The sequence below is a fragment of the Centrocercus urophasianus genome, unplaced genomic scaffold (genome assembly GCF_019232065.1).
Source record: "Centrocercus urophasianus isolate 14NV4802_14NV808 unplaced genomic scaffold, USGS_Curo_1.0 seq_9, whole genome shotgun sequence".
NCBI classification, from domain to species: domain Eukaryota; kingdom Metazoa; phylum Chordata; class Aves; order Galliformes; family Phasianidae; genus Centrocercus; species Centrocercus urophasianus.
The window spans coordinates 31,443,917-31,460,922 of NW_024885532.1; the positions used below are offsets into that span (position 1 = coordinate 31,443,917).

Consider the following 17,006-nt stretch of genomic DNA (forward strand, 5'->3'; position numbering starts at 1 on the left):
AATTGTTGAAATTGGTGGCACCACCTATTGGCAGGAGAGTAAATCTATGAATAATGTTTATTTGCATACTAAGATAGAATAGTAAAATAGATATTTTTGAAACAACGGAATTGATATGCTTCAGTAAAGCTAGTCCTTGATTTAAAAACAAAGAAAAAACGAAACACCGCTTAGTCTAAAATATATTTCTAAAATAGTAGTGATGCAGAGCAGATCTTTCTAGTTATTCATGTTGGCCAATACTGTCACTTTTTTTGTTGTTGTTGTGTTTAAAAGACTTTTGAAAAGGTACCCCCCCTCAAAAAGCAGCTTTGCAACTGGCTAACGGTGTTAAGACCTAGATTATTTGCTGAATCTGTGAAATAACTGGAGGTAAATTTTTCCTTATTTTGTTGTTCTCATTCTTCCATTTTAACAGATGTTACCCCTAGTCTCAAATGAGCTGTCTCTCTGCAACAGCTTCCCAAGTGTTTGGAAGGAAGCAGTTTAAGCTGCGGTGTCTTCAGCAGGAGGATCTGCATTAGCTTTGAGGGTTTCATGGATGCTGTGTGATAAATGGCTTCTGGTAGTTGGCTTTGAGTGTGCTAGTCACTAGTGTTTATGCCAGAAGAGTCTAAAAATGGCTTAGTTGCACATCATGGGGCCTGCGTGATGACAGAACTGGTCGAATTTTGAGTTTGTTTAAAAAAACAGCTTCACTGTGGCCTTCTTTAAATACAGAAGCATAAATAAATATATGTGTACATTTTTTTCGAAGGTGGTGGTTCCTATTTAGCATCTCTGCTTTTCTTATCTGGAGGAGATGCCTGATAGCTGAAGGCTGTCACTCCTTGGGGCTGGGCATGAAGGTGCAGTGTTTCCTTGAAGACACATTGCAGACCAGGCTACACTGCCATCATGAATAGCTGAACAACTGCAGGGAGGCATGGGAACAGCTGCGAAGTCTGGAGAAGGCTTTGATGCAATATATATGTCTTCTCAGTATAGCTTCAGTTCATAACCCAGTTGGAAAACATCCTAAAAATGCTGTCTATGGATGTGCCTACGTTAGGTGGTTTCCAGGGATTCCTCTGCTGAGGAGCTGTGGTTGTGTGAGCAGATGGTGTAACCCTGCTGGGGCCGGGACAGCATTCAGGTCTGTGTGCAAGGCAAACCAGTTGCTGTCCTGCAGTGGAACAGGCACACAACTGCATGCAGAAACTGAAAACAAATGGGCAGAAACAGTGCAGGTGAGCTCAGGAATGCAGGTGAGCATGCTGTGTGGAAAAAAGCTTGCCAGCAGTAATGTCAGTGTCTGAAGGGGTGAGATAGATGGTTTTACTGTTGTGGTGCAGTTTGCCAACAGGCTGATGCTGATGTAAAATGTATAGTTGCAGGTAAACAGTTTATGACTTGAGCTTCCTTAGTGCAGGGGGCTTAAGGTGCAAAATGTCCAAGCTCATAGCCATCAATTGAGCTGACAACATGAGAAAAAGTAGCATTTCAGTTCCTGGTGAACACAAAGTTGGATTGTTCTGTGCTTTAAAAGAACATTCAGTTTATTTCAGCTAGGAAAGCAAGAGGTAGAATGTAAAGTACTTGGAGCAAAAATGCCAGAAAATGCATGTATGATTAATACCCTGGTCCTTTTCTCTTCTTTATTAGCAGAAGCATGGAAGGATGGTCAGTGCAAATGCTGATGTGATTAAGCTGCTTACGCCTGCAGGGTCACAGCTGAAGAAAAGCAAAGCACAAGTGTGAATCTCATCATATTTTGCCACTGACTTACTGTAGTTCAGCTCCTTGGCTAACAAGTTGAGATTTTCCCTCTTACTCCTGCCCATCCTTTGCTTAAGTAAGCATAGATCAAAACTGACGGTATGCTTCTGGCATTCTCATGTGAAAGTAGGCATGAGGGATCACAAATAACTACAAGCTGATTCTCAGACTGGAATTTGTTTGCTGACTGTCCATGTGGGTGGCAGTGTCCATAAATGTTTTAGCACAGTCTGGTTCATTCTTGGTCTCGGTACAAGATTTACCACTGACCTGTCGGTCCAGCCGCAGCATGGAAGACTGTACATTCAGAAGTGAAAAATGCTTTTGGAAGTCTTCAGTACTTAGCAATTCAAGGACAAGCTGCTGCTGGCTAAATGTGGCTGAGCAGAGAGGTGGATGACTCTAAATAGGGAGTGACACTGGGAGGAAATGCTGGGTGCAACAAGTGCTGTCCTGGCTCTGCAGTGTGGTGGTTGTTCTGGGTTTTAAGCCCCCCTGTACTGTGTGGCGGAATTCCTTCTGTTGTGATCAGATGCCTTTGTCTTAATGAAGTATGTAGCTACAAATCATCTCCTCACTGTCTATTTCAAGGGCTAGAAGTCATGTGTTCAATTTCATGTTCTGTAGTTCAGCTTTGTGCTTGTCTATAAAATTTCCTGACATCTCAGTGCTATGGGCTGCTGTTCCCTTGTGTGCTGCAAGTGAGGCACAACCAAACCATCTCAGTCTGCGTGTCAGCAGGAGACAGCTGCTTCACTTCAGAGTCCATGGGTATATGCCTTCCTGCCCTTGGCTACAGATGCACACAGACATCTGTAGGTACACCTGTGGACATTGTATGTGGCATAAAGATACTGAGAAGCCAAGGTTTTGGGTAAGGTACATGGCGTCATTCACAAGCAGCAAGAGAGCAAGGTGTGGCTAGCTGCTGGAAATGCTGTTGACACCTTTCAGCCCGTGTTTTACTTGTGCTCTGCACACAATTCATTACAATAGAAAAATACTCTTTACTGGTGTAGCAGAGAAATTAAACGATTCTCATGGGAGGTGTGTATGTATGTTCACACATGCATGCAGGAGGTGGTGAGGTTGTTTCCAGTCTCCTGTGTGTCAAACCAGGTTTTACCGTTAATTTATCTATAAAAGGTTCTAGAGAGACCCCTAAATAAATGACCTGAAATAGCAAGTCCAATAAATAGTGCTATGTTTCAACTTGGTTCCACAGCTCTGCCTGTATGCTGGAACCTACAGAGTTTGTGCGTATCTCCTTTCTCAAGTCCTACCAAGTTTTCTCTTCAAGCATTGCAACAGTGTAGGAAATGCAAATATAAACTTGGAGCTCTTTGTTTGTAAAAAAAGCCATTTACAGAGACAGGAGTGAATCCTCTTCCCCCGGGTTTCAGACAGCAGTAGTTTGAACAGGAAGTACTGTATTTAAGTGCAATATGAGTGAAACATTTTAGTGAGACATCTTGGTTTGTATGTTTTTGTTTGATGCTGCTCAGAGATCTGAAGCAGTAGGGTAGAAAGAGTAAGCAAAAAGCAGAAAAGACTTATTAAAATTAAAAACCTAACTTTTATGGTGCACTTCTCCGTGAGTCAAAATGTCTGCTTGGATCAAAAAATCAATAGCAGCAGAGGATTTGATCTAAACGCAAAATTTTTGAAAAGAGCAAGGAAATGTGGGAACATGAGGAATGATCCTAGTGAGAAACGCTGCTGTTGTTTCTCAGTTATAGGCCTAATTTCAGTTAAGAGTTGTTGAGACTTCCGCCTCTTTTCTTACCCCCACAGATTTCAACGTCATCCCAATCACAGTTGCTGTTTGTTGCCATCCCTCTACTTTTTCCCTAAAATCAACTGCTTAACATGTGATGTCTTGAAAATGCTCATAATTTGTTTGTTTTCTTTGTAGGCTGGAATGGTGCTGAGATGTGGCTACTTCTGGTTTGGGTTATTTCTCGTGCCCACTGTGTGCCTTGTGAAAGATGTGGCATGGACAGCGTAAGTCCTGAACCTGTCTTCTCTGAGTTCTGGAAATTATTCTACATGCTCATGTTGTCCAGTTCATCCTGTACCAATCCGAGGGAGGCAGCCTTCACTGAGTAACAAAGATATCTCTCTTGATTATTTACATTGTCTACCCTGTATGTAAACAAATTGAATTCAGACCTCAGAGATGTCCTATTCTAAAAGGGAGCCAATATTTTGTTTGGTTTGACTGAGGTCACGTAGAACATAAAAATGCAGTACTCCTGTCCTTACCTTGTTCCAGTTTCCAGTTGCTGCTTTTTAGGTTCACTCGGCAGTGGGTATTTGAAGATTGAACTGAGAGGAGAACAGTACTCACAGAACACTGTATTCAGTTTTAGCAACTTCTTCCCTGCCCGGAAAAGAGGAACAAGCCCTGTGAAATACAGCTCTGTGTAATCTCCAGATCCTCTCAAAACTCTCTAGTTTCAAAAATCTGCAGAACTTAAACAATTTCAGTAATTCTGGTTTAAAGAGAAGGAGCTTCTCTATCATGGCAATTGAAATGCAGAAGCATACTTTTCAGGGAGCATTTCTGGTGTTCCACTTGCTTTTTAAGCATCTTATGACCCACAGCTTTCATTCTTTCCTTTGGAAGTCTGTTTAACAACCAAGATGTTTTTGATGATTTGTTGGTGTGTTGTGATTTGTAAATGTTTTTCTTTAGCCTAATTGATGAGATTTTTTTTGGATTCTGAACAGCTAGAAGTAACTTGGTAATCACATTCTCATTGTGTTAGAAGAGCAACAAAGAAAGCATTGCCCTTTCTCTCATCTGAAGGCAGTGCTGGGCTTTATAACCTGATACAAGGACCCAACCCTTTCTAAGTCAGGAAAAAATTGAGGTCCCAGCTGCCATGAAGAGGCAGAAGAAGAGAATGCAGACTAGCATGTCACTTTGTCACGAAGGCCCAAAGTGGAAGCTTCATCCCGCAATGAGCTGTTGATCAGTCAAGGAAGGCTCTGTTCTAGGGAGAAATACAAAAAAAAAAAAAAAAAAAAAAAAAAAACCACCAAAAAAACCCCAGAATGTTTGCCAAACATGGGTACATTTCAAGCTCCAGCATACGGGGTAAGTCAGGTAATATACATGCATCTGAAAATCTGATTTTTTTTCTTCCCTTGGGGCTGATGGCATGATTAAATTAAACTAATTTTGCTTGGCAAATCTGCCAATCAGTAGATACGTATTGTATGCTTTCCCATTTTCTTCATCAGCTTAATTTTCATGAGCTACGCAGCTAAAATTGAATCTAAGAACCATAATATAAAATTTATGTTAAGGTCAAACTGTGATTTAATGGTTTTGCACACTAGAGGGTTTTTTGTTACATTCATTAAATTTCTTCAATTGAAAATAATTTAAGAACTGTAAAGCTGAGCCCAAAATGAGGCTAAATTTGGATACTTAAGTTAGCTGTGTCAATGAGCTGGTTTTTAAAACTGAAAAGATCTTAGAACTCATGTAGTGTAACAGGTCCTACTGCTGTGTCAGGCATTATTTAAAATTACATGCTCAGAAGTACTCCTGTGATTCAAGCCAAATAGGAGCTGAACTGTTTGCGTCATCAGGAATCAAAGATATATTTTGGTGTCCAAGACTGTGCTTCAGTTTTTCAAATGTTTCTGTGATAGTTCAGTGTCCTGCACTTGTCCTCTGTTCTTATCAGTTCTTGGCAAAAATGGCTAAAGAATTGTAAAACAAACCAGGCTGAAGCAGGCTCATCCTGCTATTACTCATGGAAAACTGTTACTGACTCAGCCTGTTCTTCAGTATTTCTTAGAGAATCTCAGCAACATAATCCTTTCGTTGGTTCAGAGCAGGAATGTACAGAGATTGTGAAGCTCGGAAGACAAACGTGTGTGATTGATATGCTGGATATTTTCCCAGCAGATTTTAAACAGGAGGCTCCTATCAACATTAAGCAAAAAATCTGTTCTCTAAGAAGGACTTCTCTTTTTAACCTACCACTGAAAAATTAACGCCATTAACATTTTAACTAGGATAAATGAAATGACACAGCTATCAGCACTGCCATATGGAAGGAGTAAAGGTCTGTTTCCTTTCCAAGAGGCTTGCCATTCAAAACTTGAGCCCAAGGCCTCTGGAAGTCAGACAGCACATTTCCACAGCAGTGGTTACAGCACATTGCTGTCCATAATTCAGCAGAATCTGGTTTGGGCCATAAAATTCCAGCAGATTTGACTTCTCGTGGTCATGGAATTTGTCCCTTTCTGATCCTTTTGGATGTGAAGTGTATGTCCACAGAAAGAGAATCTGTGTTACCCAAAAGATACCTACCAAATTTCAGTACAAAATGCTGTCAGAAAAACAAATATGATCCAGAGTTTTTGCCTGGAAGAAGGCTAAAAGGAATAACCTAGTGTGTTTAAGAGCCATGCAAATATTTGTTTCTAAACTGCTGTTCTGTATCCAGTGTCAAAATGTTTAATGCTGGCAAGCATTAGTGAGTTTTACATGTTCCCTTTGTCGTACATGCTGCACTTGTCAGCTCCCACGTTCTCCACAGCTCCAGGTTTTTTGTTTAAATATTCTTATGTATGTATGTATATATGTATATGAAGTGAATCAAGGAAAAGTGGGATACTTCTCACTTTAGAAAAAGAAGGAAGCTTATTATTAATTCTTGGCTGCAATACCACATTGTTAACTTTGGTCCACTCCTTGAGTTCAGTGGCTTTGCTTGGATTAAGGTTCTGCCTTATAAAAGTCCCAGTTGTGCTACCATTGAAAAGAACAGAGTTTTATAAAGTGAGTTCTTCCTTACAGTTGGCACGTGTCACTTGAATGCATGTCGCTGTTGCTAGGAAGTCTTGAAATGTCAGACCCACAAAGCTATGTGAGAATCATAAAAATGTAGAACTTATTCTAGCAAAATTAGGGAAGAGGGCAAGAATTTATTTTTAAAGATGGTGTCTCAACACTTAGTATTATAGCAAGACATTTCTTGAGCCTTCCAGTACTTACCAAAGTCCTGATGTGCTTTTTTTTTTTTGTGAGGGGAGAACTAGGGGAAGAAGCACATTGTACTTGCCAGCCCTTGCAGGGTAAATAAGTGACAAGGCACATCCTTGTGTGCACTTGCAGTCTCTGGAGCATGGGACACCTACTATGGTGTTGATAACGAAGAGCCACAGTAGAGGTGTCATTGTGCTTGAGAAAAACTTGTGAATGCAACCGTGCTCCTCCCTGCCATGTCCTGACCTTCACAACCCCCAAATATCCCCCCAGGGCTGTGATGTGGAGGTATGCACTTCCCTGACTTGGAAGGGGGAACAGCCAACTGAGATGACGTTCAGCTATTCTTGTGGTCCCTGATCTTAATATCCCTATGTGTGAGGAAAGTTGAGTTTGCCTTTATATAACTCAACAATTGCAGATGAACGGGAACAGCAAATACAAGAGCTCACAATTTATTGAGGGCTGATCACACATCTAGGGCCGCTTGTAGAGTACAAGGTAAAAGCTAAGACTTCTGCCTGTGTTTTTATATATCAAAAGTTAACAATGTGCTGTTGTGAAAAAATCATGAAGTATCCAGTCCTGTTGCCAGCAGTTCATGGAATATCTGCAATTGGCTTTGATGGGAGCAAGCCCAGGCTCTGAGGCATTTGTAATACCATATTTTAGTATTTGTTCCTGGAGAAACGTGTGGATAGGTCAGCTCATGCACTTTTATAAATACTTCATTACTCATTCTTCCATGGATGTTCTGTCTCCAAGTGAAGAAGTGACTCAGCGCATAACAATTACCTGGGGGGGTTACTGTTGCTTCATGGATACTCAGCCATGGCAGAACATATGTATTCTGTTATTTCATTTTACTTCTAAAATACTTCAGAACACCTGACTTTGGAGCAACCGTATTTTTTCCATATTGTGCAATACCTGCTTTTGCTGTCCTCCACTAATTGGATTTTGTTGCTCAGTTTCCATTTTGAATTTGCTGTTCACTCCAAGGAAAAAGAAGAACATCCCTCATTTCCTATGCTGTGTGGCATGAAACCTTGGGAGAGAGACCGAATAACTTGCAGATTTCTGTGTTCTCGTCTATGGGAGAACAGGTTTTAAAGGGGTTTTGTAAGTTCCAAACATGCTCAGTGCTGAAGTTTACGTTAGTAGGTAAAAGATGAGTTCAAGGTCAGTGTTTTAATGTATTTACTCAAATTAAAGAGTGTGGTAGTTATGTCAACTGTAAAGATTATGAGAATTAATAATTCAAAGCTTTCTCATCTAAGAAAATCACTAGTTTCCCATCCTCAAAGAGTTTAAACATTAGCTTAACAAGTTATAGTAACTCAAATGCTATTAGTATCTGTGCAGCTGTAAGTTATCTCACGTTTTTGAAATGCTAAATTTTAAAATAAGCTTGCTATCCTGTATTCTCCTGTCATAATATGTTGGTGTTTCCTTCATATCGTACTCCTTGGTGCTTTAAATCAGGTACTCTCCTAGGTACATCCTTGATACCCAGATTCTACTGTTTTATATTTTCTTGTTCTGTTTTCTTTGCTTTGCTTTTAAATTCAGATATGTTTTGAAAAGTTTTCATTTTAGTTTCTCATTCTGAGACATATGGGGCCTAATTCAGCACCACGAAGACCAAATACTTGGATATCACTTAGTTTCAAGCCACTCACATCTACAGTAGACTCAGCAGAGGCTTTGTGGTTTTCATTTCTTATTCCCCATGGAAGGAGGGATAAGAATCATGCTTTTTAAAAATAAATGCATCTTCATTATAGTTTAATTATATATACAGCAGTTACTTTTCAGCTAGAGGAAGGAAGACGTTTTGTAGTGTTGGTTAAGGATGATAGAATCCATGTGTAGGATTTTTATAAAACTTGAAAAGAAATTTTTGCCACCTCTAGAACTGAAGAATATAATTTTATTGCCATGAAGTGAAGCAAGTGGTGTATTACCGTCCTTGTTCCCATCTTGTTTTCGGGCTTATCGTGCAGTCGCATGCAAATCAGTATTGTCCCATGGGACACTTGTCCTCCTCTAAGTGACACAAAAGAGGAAGCTGATCAAAAAATGTCCATTGCAGAAAGATCCCCACATTTCGTATTATTACTTTGTAAATGTCAGGAGAGGGGACTGGGTTCTCCTTATGCCAGTTTAGTTTTTAGTAGTACTAGAGTGGTAGGTGAAACTGAAAAAGAGCCTCAGTATTTACAGGGGGGAACTACTTTCCAAATTGTGGTTACGTGTGTGGTGCATGCATGGCTCATTGAATCCTCAAGCTGAGAAAATAGGACAGAGCCAGTCTTGTTACTGTCATCTTGAAAGCGGAGAGAAAAAAGTGCTTTTTCAAGTCATGTGAGACTGATAAATGAAAATAAAGAGGCTTGAATGGCAATTATTATCTGAGACTCTCCTCAGGTTTTCAGAGCAGTGTGACGCATAGCTCAAAAGACCAAGTGGAATCATGTTTTACTGCCATGAATATTCAATGAATTTTTGTTCTTTTGTCTGAGAGCTCTGGTCCTGAGCAGTCCCACAGCAGCAGTGTCAGGTCTCCACAGTCCCATAGCTGTGCTAGTTGCTTACATCTTGAGTGTTGTGTTGAAGCAGACAAACTCTGCCAAATTTCTCATTTCTTATGTAATATTTCGCAGGTATTGTGAATCTGGGCTGACTGTTCATGTGCATTCACTGCATTATTTCCCAAATCACGTGAAGGAGTTGCCCTGGCTTCTCATACAAGGAGTAAAATTGGGCTTTTTTTAACAACGCAACATTCATGTGGCTTTCCTTGTGTCTTCCTTGTTATTGTGGTACAGGGCCAAGCATACCTACCATAAATCTTTGCTGGAACAAGTTCAAGAGTTGGAGATGAAGACAAGAGAGCTGGGAAAAGCCATGCTTCGTGACAGTAATGGAAAGAGGTGGGACAATAATATGCTGATGTTTAAAAAAAAAAAATTACTTGTCCTCTCCTCTTTTTATTTCTTATTGTTCAAATCTGATTGCAGACAGGTAAGAAGTCTTCTGTCCTGTATTATTAATTTGTTGCTGTTGTTCCTTTCCATATATTCTTGCTGCCCCCACCAAAACCCTTTTGGTTTTGTTTCTCCTATGTTATTGCTAGCGAGGCTGTATTTGTAAACTACAGCTCAATCTCCTGGTAACAAGTAGTGCTATTACCTGGCCGTTTAGCCAGACAGTTTTGAAAGGACTTTGTTGCACATACTTTCTTTGCCATCAAAAAAGTCAGCCTGATAAGTTTGTCCAAGGTGGAAACTGTGACTCAGGATTTAAGGAGGGTTAGACTGTAGCTAAAGGGAGAACTGGCTAATCCAATGTTTCCCTACAGCTGCATTCGTTCTCACCTCAAGGTGTTTTTTTTTTGTTGGTTTTTTTTTTTTTTTCCAATATTTTTGCTGTTTTCCACTGCAGTTTTGAAGGCCCCTGGGTTCAGGGTTCTCAGTTTCTCGTCATACCTCTCCCTTGTATCCACACCATATGGACTTGAACATATTGCTATTATTGAATCCTTCTTTGTAAGGGGAGAGTATGTGTTGGTATGTGTTGCGTGGGAACCTTTGTCTCTTCTGAAAGAAGCTAAAGAAAATCACACGGAGGCTTTTGCATCCAACAGTTTCATTTGCCATCACAGAATGTGGTTCTGCATCAGCTAGTCGGAAAAGCTCCCTGGGTTCAAAAACGTTTTAGAACTAACTCTTCTGTTCCCTAAACAATATGGCACCACATGACTTGCTAAGAAACGACACGATCATTAAACTGGATTTTAGCAAACCTTATAAACTAGCAAACTGAGTGGAATGGAGCTTTTAAAAGATTTTGTTCTTGTGGGGCAGGGTCATCCTTTGAGCCTTTGATGTCTATTCTGAGGTAAACTAATTGCCATATTGTAGCTGCTGCTAAGATGAGTGGGTAGTAGATTTTTCAGCTGAACTTGTGAGTTAATAAGCACTATTTTTAGGGAAAATTATCAGGGAGTGAGTTTACCAAGATTGTAGTAAACCAAAAAGCTTTAAAAAAATGCTTTGTGAACTACAGTGTGTTTGTAAGATGGCCTTAGTGAGCGGAGTTTGCTTCTCAGAGGCCAAGACAAAGTAAACATAGTGTTGTTGATTAAAATCACTTCAAAATGCTTGGTATGCTCAGTTTTTTATTGAGCCATTTTTCTGCCATGACTTTTGGATTCTACAAAACACTGCATATAAATTGTGCTCACTTGGAAAAGTCACAAACTGCGCATCAAATTGCTTAAAAAGAAAAAGCAAACTTTGCAACACTGGTCAACAGTGTTTTATGCCATGATTAAAATCTGCAAAAATGCCTGAAGTCAAGCATCAAATTAAAAATAGGTGTTGTTTTTAGTTGGCTGAGTAGTCACCTTAAAGTCAGTTGGAGTCAAAGTGGTACCAAAATCAGGTTAACCTCCCAGCCAAAACGCATGAAAGGTGTGACTCTGGGTTGTGAATTACTGCTCACAGACCAATTAGATGCCAAGCAAGTGGGATCCAGTTGTGCTGAGGACTGGCTGTTCCCAGGCATGCTGTTCTGATAGTAGGAGCCACACAGCTGCTGCTGTGGTTCCTATCAGTGCCTGGGACAAAGCTGCATTTGTGTCAGTGAGATGTTTGTGTTTTCCTGCCAGCATTAAGTGCCAGTTATTGACAGCCACAGAGGGAAGTGAATCCACTTTTTGCAGGCAGAATCTGTGGGTTGTGAGGCAGGTTGACATAGTATTAATAGTGAGAAAGGTTGTTAGTGTTTAATCTGTTTATATGCATGTGTATGTGTCTCCTAGAACTTGATGGGTTTCTTCTCTGTTTATACAGACAGACCTGACTTGCTGTAAATTTAAAGACCATGTTGTAATTCACTCATATGCTCTATGTTTTCATAGCCTTTTATTTTACTGCATTCTTATTGCAAACTCTCTCATCTGCATTCCTCCTCCTCTGTATAGCTTCACTTCATTCTCGAAACGCTTGCATGGAGATGATGTAAGGAATCCCTACTGGCCTTCTCCCCTTCTCCCTCCCCCACTTCTTTCCATGCATTTGTTTGTTCTTCTTCCTAATTGCTCCCAGATTTTCTGGGTGGTCCATCTGTGAACTAGATAATGGTAGAGTGCCTCTGCCTGCTAGGAGCTGGTGTGCTGTGCTTGTGATGTGGCCTCCAGAGTGCTCTTCAGAATTGTTCTGCCTTTTATCTCTTTTGTTTGTCTCCTGGCTCTTTCACACCTGCTTGAAATCGTGAGCTTGTCCAAAGGGAAGGATGAGGGTGGGAAAGAGGCAGAGGGACCTTACTGCAGTTACAGCCTCTCTGGTTCATATTCTTTATTTTCTGTTAAGTGTCCTTGAAGCCAGTGGAAATGAGGAGATGCATGCACTTCTCTCCCCTGCTGCCCACAGCCCCATTGCTCTTAGGGTATTACTGGCAATGTGACACTGTGCAGAAAAGGAACGTAACCAGAGTCTCTTCATTTCTAACACAAAATGGAGAGCTGTGTTAGAACTGCACGGGTCTACCAGTCACCTCTGAGTGCTGGTGTCAGCTCTTGGTTGGAAGTGTTCCTGAAAACACAGCCATTAGGTGTTGGTTTGTTCAGGCAGCTGTGAAAGATAAGCTTGCTGTCATCGGGTCTGGTTTCCTGTCTCATGTAGTAGATGCTATTTTTGTTCAGTGTTTTTTTTTCACAAACAAAAAATATATATATAAAAATCACACCCAATTACAGATAAGGGGGATTTAGGGAGCTAATTGCTGTTATCATTAGATAGACTATAGGGGAAAAATGAAGTGCAAGATGTGGATCTTTAGGATTATTCTGTTAAACAAAAAGCAATTCACAAACCCCAGAAGGCAGTGAGACCATCTAGACGTACACAGCAGGGTGCCAGCAGTTTGCAGCAGCTCACTTGAATTTCTGTAAAGCATGAACAGGGTAGCACCTGGGTCTTCGCTGCAGTTTGGGTAGGAGCACCAGGAGATCTCATGTGCCTCTTGATACCTAAATATGCACATCCTGCTTTAGATCTTCACCCTGGCAACCGTTCTTGCAAGAGACATTTTTCCTGGTTAATAAAAAGTGACTTCTAGTGCCAGTTAGATTTTCTAAATCTTAGTTTCTTTGAGCAGTGTCTGAAATTGAATTTGCTTTTATTGAGTTAAAACAAACAAACAAACAAACAACAAAAAAAACCCAGGCATATATTTTGTCTTTACCAATGCTAAGTGAGAAAAGAAAATGGTAGGTGGGGGCTGGTTGATGATGGCTGGTGTGTGCAGGAAAGAGCACTGGCATGCAGAGTGCTACAGCCTGGTCCCAAATACCTCAGAAAAAGCACTAGTGAGATTCTTGAAGGTGATACCAAGTATACTGTTGTGAGCAGTAAAGGGTTTTGTCTTCATTTTTTCTCTATATCTCATCTGGACATCTGAAACTTTTATTTTTCATGGAAGCTGGAATGATTACAAAATCAGATTATTCCAAGAGTTAGTGGATTTAATCAGGGGAAAATGCCACATCCGTGGAGGTGTTTGATGCCATATCGGATGGGGCCCTGGGCAACCTGATCTGGTGGTTGGCAGGTTTGCCCATGGCAGGGTGGTGGAACTGGATGATCTTTAAGGTCCTCTCTGACCTAAGCCATTCTGTGAATCTATGGAAATACTTGAAAACTGATGACCAGAAATAGCTTGAGAAGCAGAGGTGGGAGCGTGCAGCAAGGAGTTAGCAAGGGATCCCATGGTGTGTTCACATTCCTGCTCGTGGAAGATGAGTGCCTGCTCTGGTGCTCCCCAGCCTGACACACAGTGGCTGGCATCCAGCCCGGCTGCAAGGTGAGCGAGCCTGGGTGCAGGAGGGGAAAGGGCTCCCTGGCACTCATATAACAAAGGGCAGGATTTAACACTAAATTTATGTGGATTCAGGGAGGTGAGAGGGGGCAGTCCTTATGCCAAAGTAAACAGGGACATGTGGAGACACCTGCCCAGCAGAGCTAATCATGTTAACATGCGAGATTTACACACATGAAAAAAGTTTTTCTACAACTTTTGTATTCGAAAGTGGCGTTGAGTTCAGCTGCAGCGATTTTTTATATCTTGAGGTAAGTTTGCAAGTAAACCTTGCCTCGTTTAGGGCCAAGTCTTTAAGTCTTCGTTCACTTTTCGGTCCATCTAACCTCTCGTTGAAGTCAGCAGGCATTCAGGTGGAGTAAAGCCTGATTAGTGACCAAAACAAACTTTATTTTGGAAACCTGTGTCATTTCAGTGCTCCAATGGCCAACAAGGAGGAGCATGCTCCTTGTGACATTAGATTTTCTATTGCATAGTTCCCCTATCTGAAGCTCCCTTTGAAGGTAGCTTTTTGGTTGTTTTTCTGTTCTGTTTTGTAATTTTTTAGTGGCTGGGATGAGAACAGTATTTGATACTGAAGAATGATGCAGCTTTCACTGTTGAATTGCTTTACATGGACTTGAAGGGCCTGGGCTGTGTTGTAAAACAGTGCCTGCTCCACTGAAATATTGGGAAGAATTCTTTCAAATTATTAGGAAAACTGAAAGGCAGTGTCTATTATTCAGCAAAGAGAAATTGAAGTGACTGCTGAAGAAACAGACCCCTCTTCATGTTGTGCATTTTAGCTCTGTCTGCTTCCAGATGCGAGCTGATGAAAGTTGGCCACCTCTTCCTTTCATCTCCATTTTGTAGAACAAGCACTGGTTTTCCATGCGCTGAAAACTGCAGTGCTCCCCAGTCTCTTGCTGTCTGTCTTCAACAAGGAAACTCTGTGATGGAAATTCTCTTTCACTCCAGTGCTTTTCACCAAAGCCGCCTGTTGCTTCAGTGAAACATGCACGACTGGTTCTCACCTCAAGAGCAAGCTGTCTAGTGACCTCAGCCTGGGTTTTATGGGGTGGGTGAGCACAGAGGCCTATCTTGTTTCCATAGCTGTGTGAGGAGGTGGGCAGTCGGGCGACACAGGTGCTCGTGGGAGGGCTCCTTTTGTCCCTGCGGAGGAGACCGAGGTGTGGGAAGCCTGGCAGGTCCTGTGGCTAAGCACATCTGAGGGCAGGGAGCCTCCCGCCAAGCAGGGCAGGAGCAGGAGTGCTAAAACAGACTTAATTTTCCACTTATAACAAACCCTGAATGAGCTTGAGCATCTGATCTCCTCATTCCTGAGGAAGAGGCGAGCATTTTCATTAATGTCACCAGAAGCAAGACTTGGGCTCGTTATATGTCAAAGCACTTTGTCTCTTTATTGATGCATTCCAAATTACAGCCGCTTGAATAGAGAGGCTGGTGGCCCCTGTCCATCAGCAGGTACAACAAATCTTATTTAAAACAAACTCAGTCTTGTGTTTTTAACTGGTTAAACAGCAGTGGGTGTTTGGAGCCAAATTCTGTTTCCACGAGTGCCTTGAGTTGGGTGCAGTGACTCAGGGTACTCAGGACCACAATCTGAGCCCATCATTCAAGCATAAAATAAGGTTAAAGAGAAGAGCTGTGTTTTGGTTTTGAGGTCTGAGGCTTTTTATCAATTTTTCCAGATGTTTTTCACACCATTTCTGGGAAGGAAAGGCGAGATTTCCCCACCAGCATACACAACAAAGTGACTGGCATATTTACGATTTTTTCCTTGCAGCTTTACTAGTAAAAAGATATTAGACTCCTTTTACTAGCAAAACGCACATAAAATGATATCAGTGCTTTTTCTGTTAAATTCTTTGATTCCATATGGTAGACATTCACGTATGGTAGGTGGAAAATGCTTAATTTTATTTTATGCTTGTCCCTTTGTCTCTCTCTCCTGTCCCATGTCAGTAAAGAATCACCACATCATTTCCTCATGTTAATACATACCGTTAATTTCTGGCATTTCTAACTCCTAGGCACTTGCAGATTACCAGGGTTGGTTCTGGCTTGAACTGGGCAGTGTAGATGTAGTGGGGCAGAGGAGGGAGGGAGCAGGAGAAGGAGAGATGTTCAAGCTGGTGGAGAGATGAAGGGGGAGCTGCCATGTTCTTGCTGACACAGGCAATCCATGTGCCCAGCTGCTCGCGCACACCAGTTGGAACTGATGTCACCCTTCTCCAGTGCAATTAATTATTTCACATATTGATTGTGCCTGTCACCGAACTTTGAGGGAGATGCAGTGCCACAAGTAAAGTTAAAACCTGGTGACCTGGAGAAGATTTAGATCTGTGATCACATCTGCTAGCAAAGTCGGAGTTGATGGAGGTACAGTATCAGTACAAAGGCCAAAATGAAGCTGTAAATTGAAAGGGAAGATTAGGAAAAAGGGAACATAACAAGATGAGGGTTAAAACTGATTAAGGGGCCAATCTCTGTGATGCCTAATCCGTAGTTACTGGGTTGGGCACCGGGGATCTCCACAGGAGGTGGAAGAAGAAATCTTCCCTCCAGGCTGCACAGCAGGAGAACCGCTTCGGAACAACTATTCCAGTGTAATGGCTTCAGCAGTCTCGCCCAGATCCTCCTGGCTGTCCCATCTACAAGGAGGGGCAAGACAGTGCATCTTCCCAACAAGAACACAAAAAACTGCACTGGGTACTAAATCCTTAGTGGACAGTTACAAAATACATAAAAGCTTGAAGAAAAGCAATTTGGTTTTTTTTGCAACTCAACCACTGTGCTTTGCTCTTAAAAAAAAAAAAAAAAAAAGTTAAAAAGTAATGAGAGGAGAGCTTAGAGTTTTTGAACAGGAGTTATTTTAAGTTCATTCAAAATGTGGAGGTATACTTTACTGTAACCTTCTGTTGGGGATTTTTTTGTTCGCTTGTTTAAAAAACACCACACCTTTCTGTAGAGACCAAGCATGGAAAACTTCAACCCCACCACAGTGACTGCTTCTGACAAAATGAGTTACTAGGAAAAGAATGTTATGGTTGCAGCTGTATGGTCACCTTATCTGTGAGGATATGACTGAGCACCCACTAGAGTAAGTGCAAAGTGAGGCACTTAAGAACAAGAAGAAAGCAGCCCTGATACTGAGGGAGGTAGCTGAAAAGCAGCAAGTCATGCTTAGTCTTTTCTGTTTCTTGGAGGCTTAAACTGAGTCATTCCCATATTTTGGAAAGAGTGAAGCAAAATTGAGCAGCTTCAACTAAGTTAGTTGGCTTGGGGGCAGTTGACAGTGACACCCACCATGTTATGTGCATGAACACATGTAACGTTTGCAGTACTTGCA

General features: G+C 41.4%; 1 protein-coding gene across 2 annotated transcripts in view; it reads left to right on the forward strand.

The window, feature by feature from the left end:
• ATP8A2 (ATPase phospholipid transporting 8A2) overlaps positions 1 to 17,006 on the forward strand; it is a 281,480-nt gene that overhangs the window by 247,302 nt on the left and 17,172 nt on the right. For both annotated transcript variants that reach the window (XM_042839218.1, XM_042839220.1), the window contains exons 34-35: positions 3,674 to 3,762; positions 9,601 to 9,705. In XM_042839218.1, the coding sequence (XP_042695152.1) occupies positions 3,674 to 3,762; positions 9,601 to 9,705 (194 nt within the window). The remainder of the gene's footprint in view (positions 1 to 3,673; positions 3,763 to 9,600; positions 9,706 to 17,006) is intronic.